Source organism: Bubalus bubalis, chromosome 7, assembly GCF_019923935.1.
Source record: "Bubalus bubalis isolate 160015118507 breed Murrah chromosome 7, NDDB_SH_1, whole genome shotgun sequence".
Classification (NCBI taxonomy): Eukaryota; Metazoa; Chordata; class Mammalia; order Artiodactyla; family Bovidae; genus Bubalus; species Bubalus bubalis.
Genome location: NC_059163.1, coordinates 45955068 through 45977318, shown reverse-complemented (window position 1 = coordinate 45977318; position 22251 = coordinate 45955068). Strand labels below are relative to the sequence as shown.

Here is a 22251-nt window from a genome sequence, read left to right as displayed (position 1 = left end):
TCTGTTCTCCATGTCTGTGAGTCTGTTTCTGTTTCATAAATATGTTCATTTGTGTCATACTTTAGATTCCACATGGAGGTGATATCAATTTGTCTTTTTCTTTCTGAATTATTTCAGTTAGCATCTCATAATCTCCAGGTCCATCCATGTTGCTGCAAATGGCGTTATTTCATTTTTTAAATTGCTGAGTAATATTCTATTGTGTGTGTGTATATATATATGTATATATGTATATACCACATGTTTTTTATCTGTTCATCTGTCTGTGGACAGTTAGGTTGCTTCCATGTCTTGGCTGTTGTAAATAGTACTGCTTTGAACATAGAGATGCATGTATCTTTTCAAATTATAGTTTTGTCTGGGTATATGCCCAGGAGTAAGATTGCTGGATCATATGATAACTCTTTAGTTTTTTTGAGGAACCGCCATACTGTTTTTAGTAGTGGTTGTACCAGTTTACATTCCCAACAACAGTGTAAGAGAATTCCCTTTTCTCCACACACTCTCCACTTTTATTATTTGTAGACTTTTTAATGATGGCCAATTCTGACTGGTGTGAGGTGGTACTTCATTTTAGTTTTGATTTGCATTTCTCTAATAATTACTGATATTGAGCCTCTTTTCGTGTGCCTATTGGTCAGCTGTACTTCTTTGGAGAAATGTCTATTTAGGTTTTCTGCCCATTTTTTGATTGGATTGCTTGATTTTTTTTGTTGTTATTGAGTTGTATGAGCTGTTTGTAGATTTTGGAAATTATGTGCTTATCAGTTGTATCATTTGCAAATATTTTATCCCAATCCATAGGTTGCATAGTTGTAATTTCTTGCATTCTTAGTATATTTAGTTCAGAGTAAAATAGTTTCCTTTTAAATGAACTAAATTTTCCAAAAAGCTTTCTTTATTATTGCTACCCCACTCATGTAACAGCCACCTAAAGGAAACATTGATTAATCGGGACCGTGAGATAAGCAGCCTCCGGCGCCAGCTTGATGCGGCTCACAAAGAACTTGATGAAGTAGGAAGATCTAAAGAAATGTCTTTTAAGGAAAACAGAAGATTACAGGATGATCTGGCTACAATGGCAAGAGAAAACCAGGTATGAGCACAGTACATAAACTTTGATAGTTTCATAATATGCAGTTTTACAATATATTCAATGTTTGCTAAATTTTAAAGCTCTAAATATTAGGTCCTCTAAATTTTAATTATATAAATATGAGCAACAAAAGAAATAACTCTTTAAGGAGAATATTGTTTATAAAGGTATTTTAAAATGTGGCTTAGAATACTTCTGTATATTATAGCAGTAATAAACCATCAGACACCATTGTAGGCTTTGTTGCAAGGAATCCTGAAGCTGGGAGCGTGGTGTTCTCTATGGCAGAAATCTTTGTCAGTCTACTGCATGAGGACCCCAGTATCACTCCCAAGGCAAAGTTGCTGTGTTTTAAAGACCCGTGGTAGATTTTAATTATTTGTACTTACTTCCAGTGGCTTAGAGATTACCTACCTATAAGCTAATTAATGAATATTGTAGAATGGCAAATACCGAAAGGTATTGGCTGTGTTTGTACTAGGTTTTTAAAGGATCATACCAAGAAAACCAGTGATTTTCTTATTTTAAATAGTTTACATTTTTTGAATTACTCATTATAGAGCACATTGCTGATATATAAATTTTTAAAAATATTAATTCCTGAGCCCTTAGTTGAAGTACCAGATATGTGGTCAGTTATATTGTGGGAGATATATGGTAATAATTGGTTAGAAAGTCAAGATCAGTCAAAAAAACATGTGAAAATAATACTTAGGAACAGTTTTCCTTTTTTCCTACTCTCTCTTAGTCCCCAAATTCAGAAAGAGCTGTTTGAACATAAGTAGAACTCATTAGGTGCTACATTCATTTTATATTGTCTTCAATTTTCTGATTTATAGCAAATTTCATTGGAATTAGAAGCAGCAGTGCAAGAAAAAGAAGAAATGAAGAGTAGAGTTCATAATTACATAACTGAAGTGTCACGATGGGAGAGCTTAATGGCTGCTAAGGTGAAAAAAGCATTGGTTAGGTTGAATTTAAGACTGATTTTGTTTTAACTTTTTCATGTTTTTTATTCTGCCTTCTCTATTAGATATTAACATATGAAAGTGGAGATCTTGCCTGTTGTCCTTGTATATTTTCTTACATGTCTTATTTAGTATAGTATCTGCACAGATGGCTTATGCTTCCTAAATTAAAGCAAAATCCCAATGTGTTGTATGTTTATGACATAGGTTTTCAGTGAGTGACCATTACTAATTTAGAAACAATTTAACTGTGATTAAACCAGGAAAAAGAAAATCAAGATTTGTTAGATAGATTTCAGATGCTTCATAACCGCGCTGAAGACTGGGAAGTCAAAGCCCATCAAGCTGAGGGAGAAAGCAGCTCAGTTCGACTGGAACTTCTTTCTATAGACACAGAGAGGAGACACCTTCGAGAGAGAGTGGAGCTGCTAGAAAAAGAAATTCAGGAGGTAATATATATATATATATATATATAATATTTTTCTTGTACAGACATAATTTAGTAAAACAGAAAACATTCAAAGGCACTTTATCAAAATGATGTTTAAACATTGGTAAAATCAAATTGAATGGTAATCTTTCGTCATTAATTCTGATAATTTGCTTAGGAGAGCTCCATTACTTTTCTATTGTAGTAAAATACACATAACATCAAATTTACCATTTTAAGTGTACCACCATCCTTCTTCAGAACATTTTCATCTTCTCCACCTAAACTCTGTACCCATTGAATACTCACTCCCCCCGGCCACTGACAACCACCGTTCTCCTTTCCTGTGAATTTGGCTATTTCATTTAGCCCTAAGGTTCACTTAAATTTTAAGGTTCACCCATGTTGTGGCATGTGTCAGAATTTCATTTCTTTTTAAGGCTGAATAATATCCCATTTTTTGTATATACCACATTTTGTTTATCCATTTATTTGTCAGTGAACATTTGGTTTATTTCCATCTTTGGCTATTGAGAATAATGCTGCTATGAACACGGGCATACAATATCTATTCAGGTCTTTGGTTCCTGTTCTTTAAGATATACCTAGACGTTGAATTACTAGATCATAGTATGATTTTGTGTTTGATTTTTTTGTGTAACTGCCATACAGTTTTTCACAGGGTCTGCACCATTTTACATTTCTACCTGCAATGTTAGGGTTCTAGTTTCTCCACATCTTTACCAGTGCTTGTTTTTTCTGTGTGTGTGTGTGGTTTGTTTGTTTTTAATAATAGCCTTCCCAGTGGAGTGAAGTAGTATTTCATTTTGGTTTTGACTTGTATTTTCTTAATGATTAGTGATGTTGAGATATATTTTGTGCTAATTGGCCATTTGTATATTTTTTTTAAGAAATGTCTATTTAAATCCTTTGCCTATTTTTTTAAATCAAGCTGTTTTTTGTTGTTGAGTTTTAGGAGTTGTTTTTGTATTCTAAATATTTGTCCTTTGTTAGATATGTGACTTGTGAATATTTTCTGCCATCTAGTGTCTTACCTTGTCACTCAGTCTTATCCTTAATGCAGAGAAGTTTTAAATTTTGATGAAGTCCAATTTATTTGTTTCTTTTTGCCTGTATTTTTGGTGTCATATCTAAGAAATCATTGCTAAACCCAACATCACAAAGCTTTTTCCTTTTTTTTTCCTATGAGTTTTCTAGTTTCAGCTCTTACGTTGAGGTTTTTGGTCCATTTTGAGTTAATTTTTGTGTATGAAATAAGATAAGGTTCCAATTTCATTCTTTTGCATGTGGATTTAAACAAACTTTTCCCATAAAGAGAGTCTAATAAAAATCTCTTAATAAAATTTTGAGTTGAGTTAAAATATAGGAATCCTTAGTAAGTTAGATTGATGTAGAACTGTTGGTTATTGGTTCTCCTTTCATTTTGTTGGTGGAGTATTGTAGCTGGTCTTCATTTTTTAGAAGAAAGCATTGATTACTTTTAGTGTGTAGAATTATGCACCGCCCCCCACAAACACCAAATATATTTAGTTCCTAGCTCTGAGAACCTGTGAACGTGACTTCTGTTTGGAAATAGTGTCTGTGCAGATATAATCAAGTTAAAATGAGGTCCTGCTGGGTAGGGTGGACCCTAATCTGGTAACTGGTATCCTTATAAAATAACAGCGATTCAGACACAGAAGGCCCAGCAGAGAATGCCACATGAAGACAGAGGCAGAAATTGAAATGAAGTGTCTACCAATGCAAGGAACCCCACAGATTGCCAGTAGTCACCGAAGCTGGAGAGAGGCATGGAACAGAGTCTCCCACAGAACCTCTAGAAGGAACCAATCCTGCTGACAACCTAGATTTCAGACATGAGGCCCCAGAACTGGGAGGGAATGCGTTTCTGTGTTTTAAGCTAGCTAGTTTGTGGTAATTTGTTATGGCAGCATTAGGAAACAAATACAGACGTTGGTACTAGGCAGTGGGGTGCTGCTGTAACAAACCTAAAAAGGGTCTTTGGAATTGGGTAATGGATACATTCTGGAAGGGTTCTGAGTGTCTGATAGAAAAGCCTTGATTACCTTGAAGAGACTGTTGGTAGAAAGGTAGACATTAAAGGTGAGGACTCAGAAAAAACAGGAAAGCTATAGAGATAACTTCTATTATTTACAAAACACGTAAATCATTATGAATGGAAGTTGTCCAGAAATAAGAATGTTTCTTCCACTGTGGTCTCAGATGCACTGGAGGAACATGTTTTTGGATGCTGGAGGAAAGGTGATTCTTAGAAAATGGCAGAGGACTTGGCTGAAGTACGGTCTGCTCTTAGGAAAGCAGAACTTAAAAGTGATGAACTTGGATATTTAGTTGAGGAAATTTCCAAACGAAGTGTGAAAGGTGCAGCCTGATTTTTCCTGCTGTTTGTAGTAAGATGTGAAGGAAAGAGACAAATTGAGGAAGGAATTGCTAAGCAAGAGAGGAGCCGGGACTCAATGATTTGGAAAAGTTCTAGCTTGTACAGATAGGGTGTTCTGGAGGCAGGAAAGAGACTGCGGCTAGACAACCTCTTGGTGAAGCAATTAAGTGAGTAACCCATAGATCCAGCCAGTCACCTCAGCAGAAACACTGACAGCTTGGGCTGAAAGGGACAGAAATAGGATGATTGAAAGGAAGGCTGAACTCCTTGGATCTTACAAGCAGAAAACAGGTCAGTAGAGTTCCAGAGAATAGCAAGGAGAAATAAGAAAGCCTTCCTCAGTGATCAGTGCAAAGAAATGGACGAAAACAATAGAATGGGAAAGACTAGAGATCTCTTCAAGAAAATTAGAGATACCAAGGGAACATTTAATGCAAAGATGGGCTCAATAAAGAACAAATAGTATGGACCTAACAGAAGCAGAAGATATTAAGAAGAGGTGGCAAGAACACACAGAACAACTATACAAAAAAGATCTTCACGACCCAGATAATGACATCGTGTGATCACTCACCTAGAGCCAGACATCCCGGAATGTGAAGTCAAGTGGGCCTTAGGAAGCGTCACTACAAACAAAGCTAGTAGAGGTGATGGAATTCCAGGTGAGCTATTTCAAATCCTGAAAGATGATGCTGTGAAAGTGCTGCACTCAATATGTCAGCAAATATGGAAAACTCAGCAGTGGCCACAGGACAGGAAAAGGTGTTTTCATTCCAATCCCAAAGAAAGGCAATACCAAAGAATGCTCAAACTACTGCACAATTGCACTCATCTCACATGCTCCAAGCCAGGCTTCAGCAGTACATGAACCATGAACTTCCAGATGTTCAAGCTGGTTTTAGAAAAGGCAGAGGAAACAGAGATCAAATTGCCAACATCCGGTGGATCATGGAAAAAGCAAGAGGGTTCCAGAAAAACATATTTCTGCTTTTTTGACTATGCCAAAGCCTTTGACTGTGTGGATCACAATAAACTATGGAAAATTCTGAAAGAGATGGGAATACCAGACCACCTGACCTGAGAAATCTGTATGCTGGTCAAGAAGCAACAGTTAGAACTGGACATGGAACAGCAGACTGGTTCCAAATAGGAAAAGGAGTACGTCAAGGCTGTATATTGTCACCGTGCTTATTTAACTGATACGCAGAGTACATCATGAGAAACGCTGGGCTGGATGAAACACAAGCTCGAATCAAGATTGCTGGGAGGAATACCAGTAACCTCAGATATACAGATGATACCACCCTTATGGCAGAGGTGTAGAAGAACTAAGAGCCTCTTGATGAAAGTGAAAGAGGAGAGTGAAAAAGTTGGCTTAAAACTCAACATTCAGAAAACTAAGATCATGGCATCTGGTCCCATCACTTCATGGCAAGTAGATGCAGAAACAGTGGAAACAGTGGCAGACTATTTTTTGGGGCCCCAAAATCACTGCAGTTGGTGACTGCAGCCATGAAATTAAAAGATGCTTACTCCTTGGAAGGAAAGTTATGACCAACCTAGACAGCATGTTAAAAAGCAGAGACATTACTTTGCCAACAAAGGTCCATCTAGTCTATGGTTTTTCCAGTAGTCATGTATGGATGTGAGAGTTGGACTCTAAAGAAACCTGAATGCCAAAGAATTGATGCTTTTGAACTGTGGTGTTGGAGAAGACTCTTGAGAGTCCCTTGGACTGCAGGGAGGTCCAACTAGTCCATCCTAAAGGAGATCATTCCTTGGGTGTTAAGACTGATGTTGAAGCTGAAACTCCAATACTTTGGCCACCTCATGTGAAGAGCTGACTCATTTGAAAAGACCCTGATGCTGGGAAAGATTGAAGGCAGGAGGAGAAGGGGTTGACAGAGGATGAGATGGTTGGATGGCATCACCAACTCAATGGACATGAGTTTGGGTAAACTCTGGGAGTTGATGATGGACATGGAGGCCTGGCATGCTGCAGTCCGTGGGGTCGCAAAGAGTTGGACACGACTGAGCAACTGAACTGAACTAAGAGTTAAAAACCTCTGATCTTCAGGAAAAGGGAAGAATAACTCTGAGAGTGACTGGGAGACCAGCAGGGCTGCTCAAAAGCTGGTGGGGCTGTTGCATTACCACAGGTCCAGACGGCATAGGCCCAGGGGACTGGACTATTTCCTCCTTGACTCCGTAAGGCAGCACCACTGCCACTGTGGCCAAGAGGTGTGGCTGCCCTCGCAGGCCCAAAGGAGAGATCATCAAGATAGAGATCGTTAATTTTAGACCCTTGAAATCTAATGAAATTTGCCCGGCTTGAGTGTCACCTTACTCTAGACCTACTTACTCCTTCGATTCCTTCCTTTTTCTCCCTTTCATAATAAGACTATTTTATTTCTTCTCCACCATTGTATTTTAGAGGGAGGTAGTTTGTTTTCTAGCATCACAGATCATGGAGGGAGAGGAATTTTGCCCCAGGATGGACCATTCCCAGAATCTTACCGTTCTGATTTAGGTCAGATTTTGGACTTAAGAGTTGATGCTAGAAATATTGGGATAGAATGAATGTATTTTGCACATAGGAAGGACTTGTGAATTTGGGGGAGCCAGAGAGTTGCTAGAATTATGTCCCCCCCCCCCCCCCCCGCAAATATATTAAAATCCTAACCACCAGTACCTGTAAATTTGACCTTTTTGGAAATAGCGCCTTTGCAGGTGTAGTCAATTTGAGATGAGGCCATACTGGACTAGGTCAGGCCATAACCCAATGACTGGTATCCTTATGAAACAAGACAAGTCTGGACACAGAATACATGAGGGAGAGTGCCAATTGAAGATGAAGGCAGAGATCGGAGTGCTGTGTCTGCAAGGCAAGGAACACTGAGGATTGCCAGCAGTCATAGGAGTTTGGAGAGAGGCTTGGAACAGATTGTTCCTCACAACCTCCAGCAGAAGCCAATTCTGCCGACATCTGAATCAGACTTGTACCCTCCAAAATTGTGTGGCAATAAATTTCTGTTGTTTTAAGCCCTCCAGTAATTTGTAGCAGTCCTAGGCCTCTAATACACTATTTCTATGTTTTTCTGTTATGAGTATGTAACTAAAGGAATGTTTCTCAACCTCCTAATTCTCAGAAGTCGTTCTTTAGCTCTTCTGTTCTTTGTCATTGTTCATGTCTTATGTGGTACATGAAATTGCCTTATGTATATTTGGGGAAATTTTGACTACTTCATTAATATTTGGAAAATCCAAATATTTTTCTGCAACTGTTGAAATGTATTAAAACTTCACATCCCTGCATTAGATTTTTAATGTTGATGATTTCAGTAAATCCTGTGTAATAATTTAATTTTCAAATGTGGAATTCTTCCTAAACTCTAGAAGTAGAGCTTTATATTTATTTTTATTTATTACTCATTTATTTTAATAATTACTAATTTATTTATTTATTACTCCATTTTAAATATGGATCATTCTAGGAAAAAGGGTCTTATAAGTATTTCAAATTTTGCTCATTATTTCAGTTATTAAACTCCTAAAATTGTATACTATTATTAGCTTAAATTTAATTATGATTTTTGGTATGTAATTTTAAAGCAAACTCCAGTTTTGAAATTCAAAATTTAACTCAAGGCAATTGAGGAGTGGTAAGTATTTATGTTATTGATGTGTTCAGTTCAGTCACTCAATCGTATCCGACTCTTTGTGACCCCATAGACTGCAGCACACCAGGCCTCCCTGTCCATCACCAACTCCCAGAGCCTACTCAAACTCATGTCCGTTGAGTTGGTGATGCATTCCAACCATTTCATCCTCTGTCGTCCCCTTCTCCTCCCTCCTTCAATCTTTCCCAGCATCAGGGGCTTTTCAAATTAGTCAGTTTTTCACATCAGGTGGCCAAAATATTAGAGTTTCAGCTTCAGCATCAGTCCTTGCAATGAATATTCAGGATTGATCTCCTTTAGGATGGACTGGTTGGATCTCCTTGCAGTCCAAGGGACTCAAGTGTCTTCTCCAACACCACAGTTCAAAAGCATCAATTTTTCGGCACTCAACCTTCTTTATAGCCCAACTCTCACATCCATACATGACTACTGGAAAAACCATAGCTTTGACTAGATGGACCTTTGTTGGCAAAGTAATGTCTCTGCTTTTTAACATGCTGTCTAGATGGTCATAACTTTTCTTCCAAGGAGCAAGCATCTTTTAATTTCATGGCTGCAGTCACCATCTGCAGTGAATTTGGAGCCCAAAAAAATAAAGTCTGTCACAGCTTCCATTGTTTCCCCATCTATCTGCCATGAAGTGATGGGACCAGATGCCATGATCTTAGTTTTCTGAATGTTGAGTTTTAAGCCAACTTTTTCACTCTCCTCTTTCACTTTCATCATTGTTTTAACAAAGGGAGTTTATAAAGGAAAAATTTAACTTAAGCAATCCCTATCAATCCTAAAACAATAATTTTCATCTTTGCATCTTCTATATATATATGAGATAGTTACCATGATTAATAATTATGCATGACTTATTTTTTAAGCTTTATATAGGCCATCTTTAAATAGCAGAGAACTTCTTGAGTGTATCTTAAAATTGTAAAATTTTTTAAATTGCAAAAATTGGCTCTTATAGTTTTATAAAGTGACATTGTAGCTATACAGATTCAAACCTTTTAAAGTATTGGGTTACTTTAATTTCATACTTATTTCTTTTTCTATTTTCAGCACATGAATGCACATCATGCTTATGAATCTCAGATCTCATCAATGGCAAAAGCTATCTCTAGATTAGAAGAAGAGCTGAGACACCAAGAAGATGAGAAAGCAGCAGTGTTAAATGATTTGTCATCTCTTAGAGAACTTTGCATTAAGCTTGATTCAGGCAAAGATATTATGACCCAACAATTGAATTCCAAAAATCTTGAATTTGAGAGGGTGAGAACTTAAAAAGATTGTCTTGTAGCCTAGCATTTTATTTAGCCCTACTCTGATTGTTTTACTTTACCATTCACTACCCAATATATTTGTTCCCCTTTAGAGCAGTGACTTCTGACTACAGGATTTTGACAGCTAGATTTGACTATTAGATTCATTGCCAAGATTTCTTTGGCAAATATGATAATGAAGTTAGGTGCTATTTTGAAGCAGATGGGTACTTAGAACATGAGTCTTCTAATTATAGAAGAGGAACATATCCCAATGTATTTTCTTTTTAAGACTTATGTGAAGAATTGAGCAGCTTATTCCTCCCTAAGTGGAATATTTTTCCTGATAAAAATTTTACTCTAATTTGAAAGTTGAGTAAGCTGAAACTTTACATTCCTAAACTGAAGCATTACTTTAAACAACCCAATGTGTATTCTTGAACATGAGTGTTTCCAGTTTTCACTCATTTAGTAATAACTTTATTTTCAGAGACAGAGAAGCTTCAAAACTGGTTTGGCTGTGTAATGAGAATATATATATTTAATAAACCAGAAGGGCCTCCTGGCTGATAAAATGGTCACATTTTAGAGTTTTATGTTAATTACCCTTTCTTGACAAAATAATGCAAAAGAAAATTATCTGAGGGTTGGAATAGGTCTTATGGTCAAAATAAATCCTAACTAAAAATAACAAAGATTATTGTGAAAATAAGATGTTTTTATTATACTTAAAAAAGGATTTTAGAATCTTTAGTGAGTGCCCAGAATAAAGCAACTGATGTGTGTATAGCTCTCCAGAAAGTATTTCAGAGTAAGTCTAAAATTGTACTGAGGTAATCTTACTTTGTTCTTGTAGGTTACAATGGAATTAGAAAATATAAAATCAGAGTCAGAGCTGTTAAAAAAACAACTGTTGAGTGAGAGACATACAATTAAAAACCTTGAATCATTGTTGGCTACAAATAGAGATAAAGAATTTCATTCCCACTTAACTTCCCATGAGAAGGATACAGAAATTCAGATACTTAAAGAGAAGTTGACCCTTTCAGAAAGCAAACTGTAAGTGTCATAATTCAACCTATGTAAAGGAAATATTCTGTCACAAATAATTTTTCAATATGAGTAGTTTTTTGTAGACTTGTAACATAAAAAATATGATAGAAAAATACTGGAGGAACAAAAAAAATTTTTTTTCAATTTTTGGGGAGAAGAGGATGGGAGTTCGAAGAGTGGTAACAAACCAAAATATTTGGCTTATGTAGCAGCTCCTATTGGAAATCCAGAAGAGACATCATGTTTAGAAATGTAATTTGTGTGTGTTCACTACAGAAAGGGTACCCATGAAAGTGAATGAGTGACCTTTCGAAAAATGTCTACAGTTCAGGAACAAAGAGGAAAATCAGAGAAAGGGAGAACATTTCAGAATGGGGAGAGTTGGCTGTGTTTCATGCTATGGATTAAGAAAAAAACTTTGAAAAGCATGAAATTTGACCCTCATAAATATATGGATTACTTTTTAGGAGATTGATGATGGTGCCTTTTTAGGATGGAGAAGTTTGGACATATTTTTTTTTTTTTTAATTTTATTTTATTTTTAAACTTTACATAACTATTAGTTTTGCCAAATATCAAAATGAATCCGCCACAGGTTTACATGTGTTCCCCATCCTGAACCCTCCTCCCTCCTCCCTCCCCATTCCATCCCTCTGGGTCGTCCCAGTGCACCAGCCCCAAGCATCCAGTATCGTGCATCGAACCTGGACTGGCAACTCATTTCATACATGATATTTTACATGTTTCAATGCCATTCTCCCAAATCTTCCCACTGGACATATTTTTGGAAGAGGGAGTGAAACCCAGGATAGATAGTATAAGTAGAAAAATTAATTAAATTTATTTATTTATTTTTGGCTGTGCTGAGCCTTCAGTACTTGTGTGCAGGCTTTCTCTGAATTGTGGCCAGCAGGGCCTACACCTCATTGCAGTGCCTGGGCTTATTGCAGTGGTTTCTCTTGCAGAGCACAGGCTCTAGGTGCGCGGGCTTCCTTAGTTGTAGCCTGTGGGGTCTAGAGCGTCGGCTCAGTAGTCGTGGCACACAGGCTTAGTTGCTTTGTGGCATGTGGGATCTTCCTGGGCCAGGGATTGAACCTATGTCTCCTGCATTGGCAGGCAGGTTCGTAGCCACTGTACCACCAAAGAAATCCCAATAATTAACTTTTAAAAGGAGTGAGAAATATTACTTTTCCTGAGGTAGGAGTCAAGAAAGAGCCAATAAAAATACTTTACATTTCAGTGTTACAATTCATGTCTTCTCAAATTTGCACCTCCAGCATTGCTGGAGTGCCTAGCACATACTAAAAGCTCAATAAATGTTTGTTAAATAAATGAGATGAATGAAAAAGAAAACTTTGTGATGGAAATCCAGATGATTATGAAGTTATTGTTGAAAAGTCTTTTTTTATCCTTATATGTCACCTCCATTTGTTTTTATTAATAACAAAAACAAAATTCCGTAGTACTTGACTCTTTAAAACAGAGTATTTGTTACTTACTTACTTACTTGATTTTTTAAAATTTGTTTTTAAGAAATAGTCAAAGCCGGGAAAACACCATGCTCCGGGCTAAAATGGCACAATTACAAACAGATCTTGATGTTCTGAAAAGGCAGATTTCAACTGAAAGATATGAACGGTAAGAAAATATTTTTAACATTGGACAGTGTTTTTATTTATTCCCTATATTCTACTCCATAAAGGCTTTTATATGGCTTATAAATAGCAAACTTTTCTTGGCATTAATATGGAAGATAAATTCCTTTGGTAATTTTTTCTAAAATGGCAATACATGTTGCATAAGATAATATCCCCATAATAAAATAGCAGAGTAGCATGTATTGTATAAATAAACATTTGCTATAGCGTTCCTCAGGGCAAAATCAGGACATTATTTCAAAGGATATAGTTAGGGAATCAACAAAGTAGTAAGGATTCTACAAGAGCCAAAACTTTATGATCCAACAGGAAATTCCAAATACAAATTATCATATAAGTGATGATCATAAGGGCAATTAAAAAATATATACCATATGCTATGTATGTATCTTATTAACTATCTAGTATTGTACCTATCTTATTTTTAGAAACTAATGTCACACAATTAGTAAATAGCAGAGCCAAGACTAAAATCTAACTATAAACCCTGTGTTCTTAATCTTTACAATATATTCCTTACAGGCTAGTAATTTTCAGACTCTCTTATATTTCAGTTCATTAGCTTTATTATGTTGAAAAATTTAATTTCCAAGTGTTACAAATAGAAATGAGACCTGGTTTAACAGTTAAAATCCAAATCTAATTTGCAAATCAATTTGTCAAGTTAACTTTTCTTCCATTATTCTTTCCTACCATATTAATACCATAGACATCAACATATCTAAGATTTCATTCTCAAATAGTGGTCAGATTGCTTATTTAGATCAACTTTTTGGGTTCTCTAATCTTACTCTTATCCGTTTACATCAAAAACTTTTAAGTCATATGCAATTTAGATTATAGATGAAATTTGCTAGGAAATGAATATTTATGATTTCAAAGAGAGATGAAGCCTGAGATTGCATCTTTGTCATGAAAGCAATGTTAATTTCTTGTACTTTAGAAGATCAGTTTCTGAGCATGCTAAACTGAATGTGTATGATGATTTTCATTTATTAATGACAGTTGATTCATGGGGTCGCAAAGAGTCGGACACAACTGAGCGACTGAACTGAACTGAACTGAATGACAGTTGAAATTCTCTTCAAGGGTCCTAAACCAGGCTCTTTATTTCTTTGGGTTAGAGACCCCCTTAATTCCTCTCCTTTTTCTTGTCCATGGTCCCCAAGGAAACCACTACCCATGTAGCCATGTCTTTCCTTCTCTTTACCATCCAGCTAGACCATGCATTCTTAAAGAGGCAATATCATTACCACAGGGAACAATATGGGTTCTTGGGGGAAGAGGGAATGGCAAAAAAACCTTAGGTGTTACAGTGATTTGTGGCCCTCTGAAGGGCTACAGTACATTAACAGTGTATCTGTGTATTAAAATTTGACAGAGGGTAGGAGAAGGAAATGGCAACCCACTCCAGTATTCTTGCCTAGAGAATCCTGTGGATGGAGGAGCCTGCTGTCCATAGGGTCGCACAGAGTCGGACACGACTGAAGCGACTTAGCAGCAGCAGCAGCAGGACATCTAATGGGACATCTAAAAATAAATTTTAGGGGATTATAAGGAAAAAAAGTTTATGAAGCACCTATCTAGGTAGAAATCCTAGATATTGAAAAGTTCAAGTCAGAAAGTCTAGTCCAGGCACTGAACAGCCCACAATAGAGGTGGCAACATACTCACTGTGCTTCGTGGGACAGACCCAGACATGGGGAAGGAAAGCATAAAAGAAAACAGATGATTTTACTTCTAACATTGGGGCATTTTGACACAGGAAGAAGGAAGAGGGGTAGATTTATGTGCAAGAAGTGGGAGAACTAGTTGCAGAGAAGGGGAGGCATCAGCTTTGAAAAATCTATATTCAGAGGAGCTTTGAACAATCTCTTAAAGTACATATTCCTTTAATTGAAATCTTTTATCCACAACTTAAAAATTATATAAAGACATATGATTTAAATTTAGTAGAAATACTAATTAATTGAATAGAAATTATGTAACCAATAACAATAACAGAGCCTTTTATTTGTATACCACTTTTTGGTATAATCTCTTATTTTGTCTTTACTGACAGAGAACGAGCAATTCAAGAGATGCGTCGGCATGGTCTTCGCACGCCACCCCTTAGTTCTACTATGAGGTCTCCTTTACATTCTCCTGAACATATAAACTGATTATCAGAAAGGTATCTATATAGCACCAAGTACAAGCAAAACTACTAATAATCTCTGGTTATAAAAATTGCAAGAGTTGTTTTCTGAGTCGGTGGGGAAGAGATTGCCTAGAAAGGTAGTCGAGAACTTTTGGAAGTAATGGAATGTGCTGTATTGTGGTGGTTACATGGGTGTATACCATTGTAAAATCTCATTGAACTGAACATTTATAATCCATGCATCGTATTGTGTGTAAATTATACTTTAAAAATTAAAGGACAATATGAAATCTCACAGGGTTATATTTAATAAAGCCCCAAACTCAAGGTACAAATAACAAATAGTGAAAGTATAGACAAATACAGAAAATATTATTTAATATTGAAAGCTAGGACAGATTTTTTAAAGTAAATTATAATATACATAAAAAAGAAAGAAATACATACAGAAAAGTGCTGTATCATAGTATATATAGCTGAGTGAATTTTTATAGATTGAACACACATATGCAACCTGCACTCAGATCAAGAAACAAAATATAACCTCTCTTTTGGGCTTCCTTCTGGTTGTAATTGGCTCAGACAGTAAACAATCCGTGCCTGCAATGCAGGAGACCTGGGTTCGATCCCTGGGTTGGGAAGATCCCCTGGAGAAGGGAATGGCTGCCCACTCCAGTATTCAGGCCTGGAGAATTTCATGGACTATCCATGGGGTCACAAAGAGTCAGACATGTCTGAGCAACTTGCACTTCACTTCTGGTTGTAATCCCTGCTCTGAAAGTAACTGTTTTGGTTATTCAAAGTATAAATGCCTTTTCTCTGTTCCTGGACATTTTATAAATGAAATATATTTCTGACTTTTTTTCTTCAACAATACCTTTGTGAGATTCATTTATACTGCTGTGTACTTGTAGATGGTTCAGTCTCGTTGTATCATATTCCATTGTGTGAACTTACACAGTCCATTTACTCATTCTGTTTTTGATGAGCATTTGATCATTTCCAGTTTGGGCTATTATAGACAGAAACATGATGAGCATTCTAGTACCTTATAGATACCATACATTTCTTTGGGGTATACTTTTAGGCATGAAATTGTTAGGTCACACTGGACACACATGTTCAAGCTTGTTTTGGCAAGTCAGTTTTCCAAAGTGATTGTAAAGAGCTGGAGTATATTTGAGGAAGAGTCAAAGTGATGTGCTCATACATTGGACATGGGAATGAATGGGTCAGACCCAGAGTTTGAAAGGTAGTTGAAAGGTAGGTAGTCAAGTCTTAATCTTGAAGAAATAGTAAAGTCAATCGTCCGTCCTTTTAAAAATTATATTTTTTGGCCTCTTTCAGTAGAAATATATAGAAAATAATTGTTTCCTTAGTGACTCAGGATCCTGATAAGAACATTAGTTATGTTCTATTCTTTAATATACTGATGTCCCAGGTTTATTAGTATTTGTAAGGCCTTTGTTTAAATGATTTCAGATTGCTGTGCTTTTGCGTTTATTTATTTGATTAAAACATGTGTTTTCTTCTTTCATTTTGAGGACCACTTCCCAGTGCTGGCTGCAGTCACTGTGTCCTTACAACTTCTAAGCTGCTGCATTAATTTGAATGTGATTAGATGGAGCTTCAGCTTTTCATTATAAAGCCTCTTGGCACTTGTGTCACAAACATTTTTTTGTGCTTGAATCACAGCTGCATTTTAGTTCAAGGGTTGGTAAACTAGGGCCTAGGGGCCAAATCCACCCCACTGCCTATTCTTGTAAATTAAGCATTATTGGGCCATAGCCACACCCAATTGTTTGCATATTGTCTAAGATTGCTATTCTGCAGTGGCAGAATTGAGTAGTTGTGACAGAGACCCTGGGGCCCAGAGATCTGAACTATTTCTTACTAACTGGCCTTTCACATCATGTAGCCTCTGGAAAACTTACCTGTACATTCATGAGATTATAAGAGTGAAAAAAGCAAGTAATTCCCTAGTTTTAAAAAAAGAGGCTTGACTCCAGGGATCTCCACACTATACTTAGAACCACTGATCTAGAACATAGTGGATACCAGCAATCTCTAAATCTGGGATGAATTAGGAAAGTTTTTTTTAACTTATGATAAAATATAAATAACATGAACTTTGCCTTCTTAACTATTTTATAAAGTGTGCAACTCAGTGGCATTAAATTCACAATGTTGTACAGTCATCAGCACTACTTACAAAAATTTTTTATCACCCCAAATAGAAACTCTTTATTGATTAAGCAGTAACTCTCCAGTCCCATCTTTACTTCCCCTGCCCCGATAACTTCTAATCTACTTTCTATCTCTAAAAATTAGCCTGTTCCAGATTTTCATCTAAGTGAATTTATACAGTGTTTATCTTTTACATCGGTCTTATTTCATTTAGGGTAATGTCTTCAAGGTTCATCTGTGTTGTAGAGTGTATCAGAACTTCATTCCTTTCATCGCTAAATAGTACTCATTTGTGTTTATTCTACATTTTGTTTTTCTATTCATCAGTTGATGGACACGTAGGTTGTTTTTACCTCTTAGCTATTCTGAATAATGCTACTGTGAGCATTTGTGTACAAGAGTCTGTTTTAGTCTGTTTTCATATCTTTGGGAGTACCTGGATTTGCTGGGTCAAAGCAATGGCACCCCACTCCAGTACTCTTGCCTGGAAAATCCCATGGACGGAGGAGCCTGGTAGGCTGCAGTCCATGGGGTCGCGAAAAGTCGGACACGACTGGGCGACTTCCCTTTCACTTGTCACTTTCATGCGTTGGAGAAGGAAATGGCAACCCACTCCAGTGTTCTTGCGTGGAGAATCCCAGGGACAGGGGAGCCTGGTGGGCTGCCGTCTCTGGGGTCGCACAGAGTCGGACACGACTGAAGCAACTTAGCAGCAAGATAGTTTTATGTTTAACTTTTTGAATACCTGCCAAACTTTTTCCATTTTCTGTTCTAGTAGATGTAGTTCAGAAAACATCTGCAACCATTAACAAATTCCCAGAGTATCCTAGTGATGTTGCTGATTGCTAACACATTTCCATTCATATTTTCTAATGTTGTCACCAAAGCTAATTTTAAGGGGTTTCCCCATAAATACACATAAATAAATAGAAATACTCATATTAAGCCATATTTATAATTTCTTTAATAAATTATATAATCCAGTTTTACTTTTACTGTTTTGATTATTATGTCTTAAAAAAATGCTCACTGAGAAAACATAAAATATAAAAGTATAAAGAAGAAAACCAAAACCACTTTTTTTTACATTTTTTTATTGAAGTAAATGTACATAAGATCAAACATCATTTTGACCATTTTTAAGTATACATTTCTCTGGCAGTTAGTACATTGACACTCTTGTGCAAAAATCAACTCCACCATCAATCTCCAGAACTTTTTTTTTTATCTTTCCCAAGTGAAACTGTACTCATTAAATGACTCCCCAGTCTTCCCTTCCCCCAGCCTCTGGCAACCACTGTTAAAATTTCTGTCTCTGAATTTGACTACTGTTTGTACCTTATGTCAGTAGAATCATGCTGTATTTTTCTTTTTGTGACTTATTTCACTTACTATATGGTGTTTTCAAATTTAATCCAAGTTGGGAGTATGTTTTAGATCCCTTCCTTTTTGAGGCTGAATAGTACTCCATTCTGCATATATAACACACTTTGTTTATCCGCTCATCACTTGAGTTGCTTCTGCCTTCTGGCTGTTGTGAAAATGCTGCTGTGAACCCAGATGTACATGTAATACATGTAATACTATAACTCAGAGAAAATAAGCAATTAGCATTTTGGTATATACTTCTTTCTTATGTTTGATTTGTAATAAATATGCACACATGCATAGACATATGTATATAATTCTTATAGAAATTATCTTCAAAATAAGTTTTTATCAGTTTTTTTGTTTTGTTCTGGGGGGAAATTCTAAGATACTTCTAAAAATATTTGATTCTCCCTAAAACATGCTATTTTAAGACTCAGACAACATAATTTACAATACTTGTTTGTAATTTTAAACCTAGACATCATATTAGCTCTTATTTTGAGTGAGTTTTCTCAATTAACATTCTCTGTTACCCTGTTCTTTTCACTGTGTATCATTCTTTTAGTACTCATACTTTGACATGCTTTTGTAATTTAAGAAGAATATCTTTTAAAATAGAGAACAATACTTCTTAACTATTAAATATAGCTTGATTGTGGGCAAGTTTTTATTAGAGACTGTAATTTCAGTTAAAACATTACTGAATTTCAGTTTTTCATGAATGTACTAATTTTATCATTTTTTTCTTTAACCCATCTTTCCTCTCCCCCTTTTTTCAGAATGTTGGCTTTCCGTGAGTTGGAAAGGACAAACAGTAATGAAATATTTGAATTACTTGTTCCTGAAAATCATGAACATTGACACAGATTCTACCTCTGTCAACTTTTATTTAAATCAGTGGATATTTTTGTAAAAAATTTGGTTTAAAAGAGCTGTACTATGTGTAAATTTTTATACGTATGACAGAACAGAATATATATTCATAGTGCTAACTGATTTTATATCTGTATTTTTATTATTCCTGACTTAAATTACTCCTCAAAGTGTGTTTATACTGTGAATTAATTTATTGTTCACATTATGTTTTAATAATCTTTTTCTTAGTGAGCCATAATATGTGTATGTAAATATTCTTACAGTGCTTGTTTTTAAAGTGTATTTGGTTTCCATGTCTGTGTTTATAACCCATATTTTTAATGCATTCACAAAGGATGATCAACTTTGATGCTAGGCTGTCATGTTTAACTTTTTTCTTCTAAATGTGAAATTAATTATTTGCCAATTTGGTATCTGTCATTGAGGGAATTATATTCAGGTCTTTCTTATAATATCAGAGGTCTTGATAAAATAATGGTTATCATATATCATTTGTTATTACCAACTAGAACTATGATGGCAAAGATACATTCATATGTTATATACAACATTATACTATTTTGGCTATCACATGAACTCTTCATATAATGCAAATGCTATCAAACTTAAACTAAAAGCTGTATTTAGAATTTTATATAACAATAGAACAGAAACTTGGGATATTTTTCAGTAAATAAAATTCCTCACTGTACTAATGTAAAACTTTGAGTGCAAAAGGATATGGGGTAAATACAGCAAAACATTTTGTTAAGATTCCAATATACATTCAATAATACTCAGTTTTCTGCTTCTAAATCTGTGTGTTGTAACTTATCAGTCTTCCAGAATAGTATGTAAACACTGACCTATTGTGGCATATTAAATATAAAGCAGCTTTTTACCATCAATTTCAAAGTTGTAACGTTAAGAATTTATATATATATATACAGATATTAATATAAGAACATAAGTAAAAAGGAGATTGTCATACAAAAATGAATCGTGTTTGAACCATACACATTTGAAGAAAATCCTGTTCTTAATAGATTTCATTATGATTAAAAAAGAACTTAAAAACTAACATAAAATGGAAGACCGATTATTTATGATACATTTTATTTCTTCCTCTGGTTTAATAAAGTAAATTTATAAATGTTTGTGTGTGCCTAGGGGTGAGCAGTGCTCTTCTTCTGAAATTAATATTCTTTGTATGTTTGCATTATGCCCTTTGCAGTAATTCAGTAGGTACTGGAGAGTGATGTGGCTTTTCCACCATCTGTGTCATTTTATGTATTCTGTCTCCTGTGTGTGAATTCATGTATTACACCAAATGACAGTAGAAATGGGACTACTTACAATGTCATAAGAAAAATCTTTTAATAAATATATGTAAATAATATTTAAATATTTGTCCCCCGTTTCCCCCAAAACAACATATTTTGTTGAATATTTTATTTTAATGTTTTCTATAATTAAAAATGTATAGCTTGCCATAATTGTTATTTTCATAACCATGATATTACAGTTTTTTAAGTAGTTTTATCTTAAAATACTGAATGTATTTTATAGATTTTTAAATTTGTTTTAAAAAATTTTAAATTATGGAGCTTGACATAGATTTTCAAATAAACTTTCCAGTCAATTTATTTTCTCTTTCTTACAAATAATTTTTTATAATGATAGCAATATTCCTAATTCTAAAGTTAAGTACAATTTACTTATTCAAATCAATTTTTTTTTTTTCAAATCAAATTTTATCATGTTGGGATTTGGAGAAATTTCTGAACTCAGATTGCAGGCCCTTTTTTTTTTTAGCTGACTTACATTTATTTCCACTTAATTCAAAATATAAGAAATGAAGTCAAAGTTTCTGTTTGAAATCCATCTACACAATGTTTGAACAGGCTTTGTGTGTATGTGTACAGTTTTCTCTCTTGTAAATACTGTTTGTTGACTACATTAATTATCATTGAATATGCCACCTGCTACCTCACCTTATTACAACCTATCAGACATCTGATCTCATACCTCTCTCTTTTTTCATCTTGAAAATTTTAGTTCCTGGCTTACGGTCTTAAGTCCATTACTTCTACCCTCAGTCTTTATGTCAATAGCTTGTTGCAACAGTGGTTATTAACCAGGCTTGCATATTGGAGTTACCTGAAATTTACTAATAAAAAACTAATTTCTGAATCCTGCATCAGCCCAAGTAAATCAGAATCTCTGTGAGTGAGGTGTTGAGCTCTTTTTTTAAGCTTTAGTTTCTCTAGATGACTCTCATGTGTGGCCAGGATTTAAAAATGCTAATTGAGAAATTGACCCACATATTGACTTCATGACTCATTAATGGGACTCAACCTATAGTTTGAAAATACAGCTCTAGATCTTGTCATTACCTCCAAAACTCTTGTTAACTATTAGCATCCTACTTCCTCCTCTTTCTAGGTAACTCTGTTTATTATGTCTATCCTGACAGTTCTTTGACTCTTAACAGGATCTTGTGACAGTTGATTCTGTCACCTATCCCCCATCTACAAGTCCATCGCTCACTTTGCTCTTTATATATCATAGACATTATTTTCCTTGCATATACTCTCAATTCCCTTGTCCCTGTGAACTGAAAACTCAAATCTTGTGTATATGAAATTACTTCAGCTACTCTGCACCTGTACCTAAGTTGCTGAAAATGCCTGGAGAAAAAAACAATGATGCTGACTCTTTTCACTTGAAATATGGCCCTGAAAATCAAGGCCCACAACACCCTGTAAGAATAGTTAAAACATTTTCCTGATCAGTTAACACTTTTTTTCCCCAACAAGTATTTCACACCTTCTCCTCTTTACTCAGACCTTCTATCCTCCTTCCATCTCACGCTCAGCTTGTTTCTTTTTTCACTGTGTGCATAAAACTTCCTTCTCTCGTGTTCTATCCATGAGCCATCTCAATCCTCTAGCTATTCTGTCTAGTTGTGACCAGTGTTCATTCCTTCTACTACTCGGAAGACTCCTGCAATTAAGCCCACATTCCTAGTCATTTTTGCTGTATTAGCTTTTCCCACTTGTATACATACCTCTCATTTTTAATCTCTCATTTTAAATCCCTTGCAAACCCTACCATTCCATTTTTTGTACTCTG

At 35.5% G+C, this 22251-nt stretch overlaps 1 protein-coding gene across 5 annotated transcripts in view; it reads left to right on the top strand.

Annotated features, from left to right (window-relative positions):
• The window catches only part of CEP135 (centrosomal protein 135), a 76596-nt gene extending 55834 nt beyond the window's left edge, over positions 1–20762 (top strand). For all 5 annotated transcript variants that reach the window (XM_025290031.2, XM_025290032.2, XM_025290030.2 and 2 more), the window contains 8 exons: positions 928–1096; positions 1936–2046; positions 2328–2513; positions 9653–9862; positions 10709–10911; positions 12439–12543; positions 14626–14736; positions 19041–20762. In XM_025290031.2, coding sequence (XP_025145816.1) covers positions 928–1096; positions 1936–2046; positions 2328–2513; positions 9653–9862; positions 10709–10911; positions 12439–12543; positions 14626–14725 — 1084 coding nt within the window. In that variant the 3' untranslated portion in view covers positions 14726–14736; positions 19041–20762. The remainder of the gene's footprint in view (positions 1–927; positions 1097–1935; positions 2047–2327; positions 2514–9652; positions 9863–10708; positions 10912–12438; positions 12544–14625; positions 14737–19040) is intronic.
• The last annotated feature ends 1489 nt before the right edge of the window (positions 20763–22251 follow it).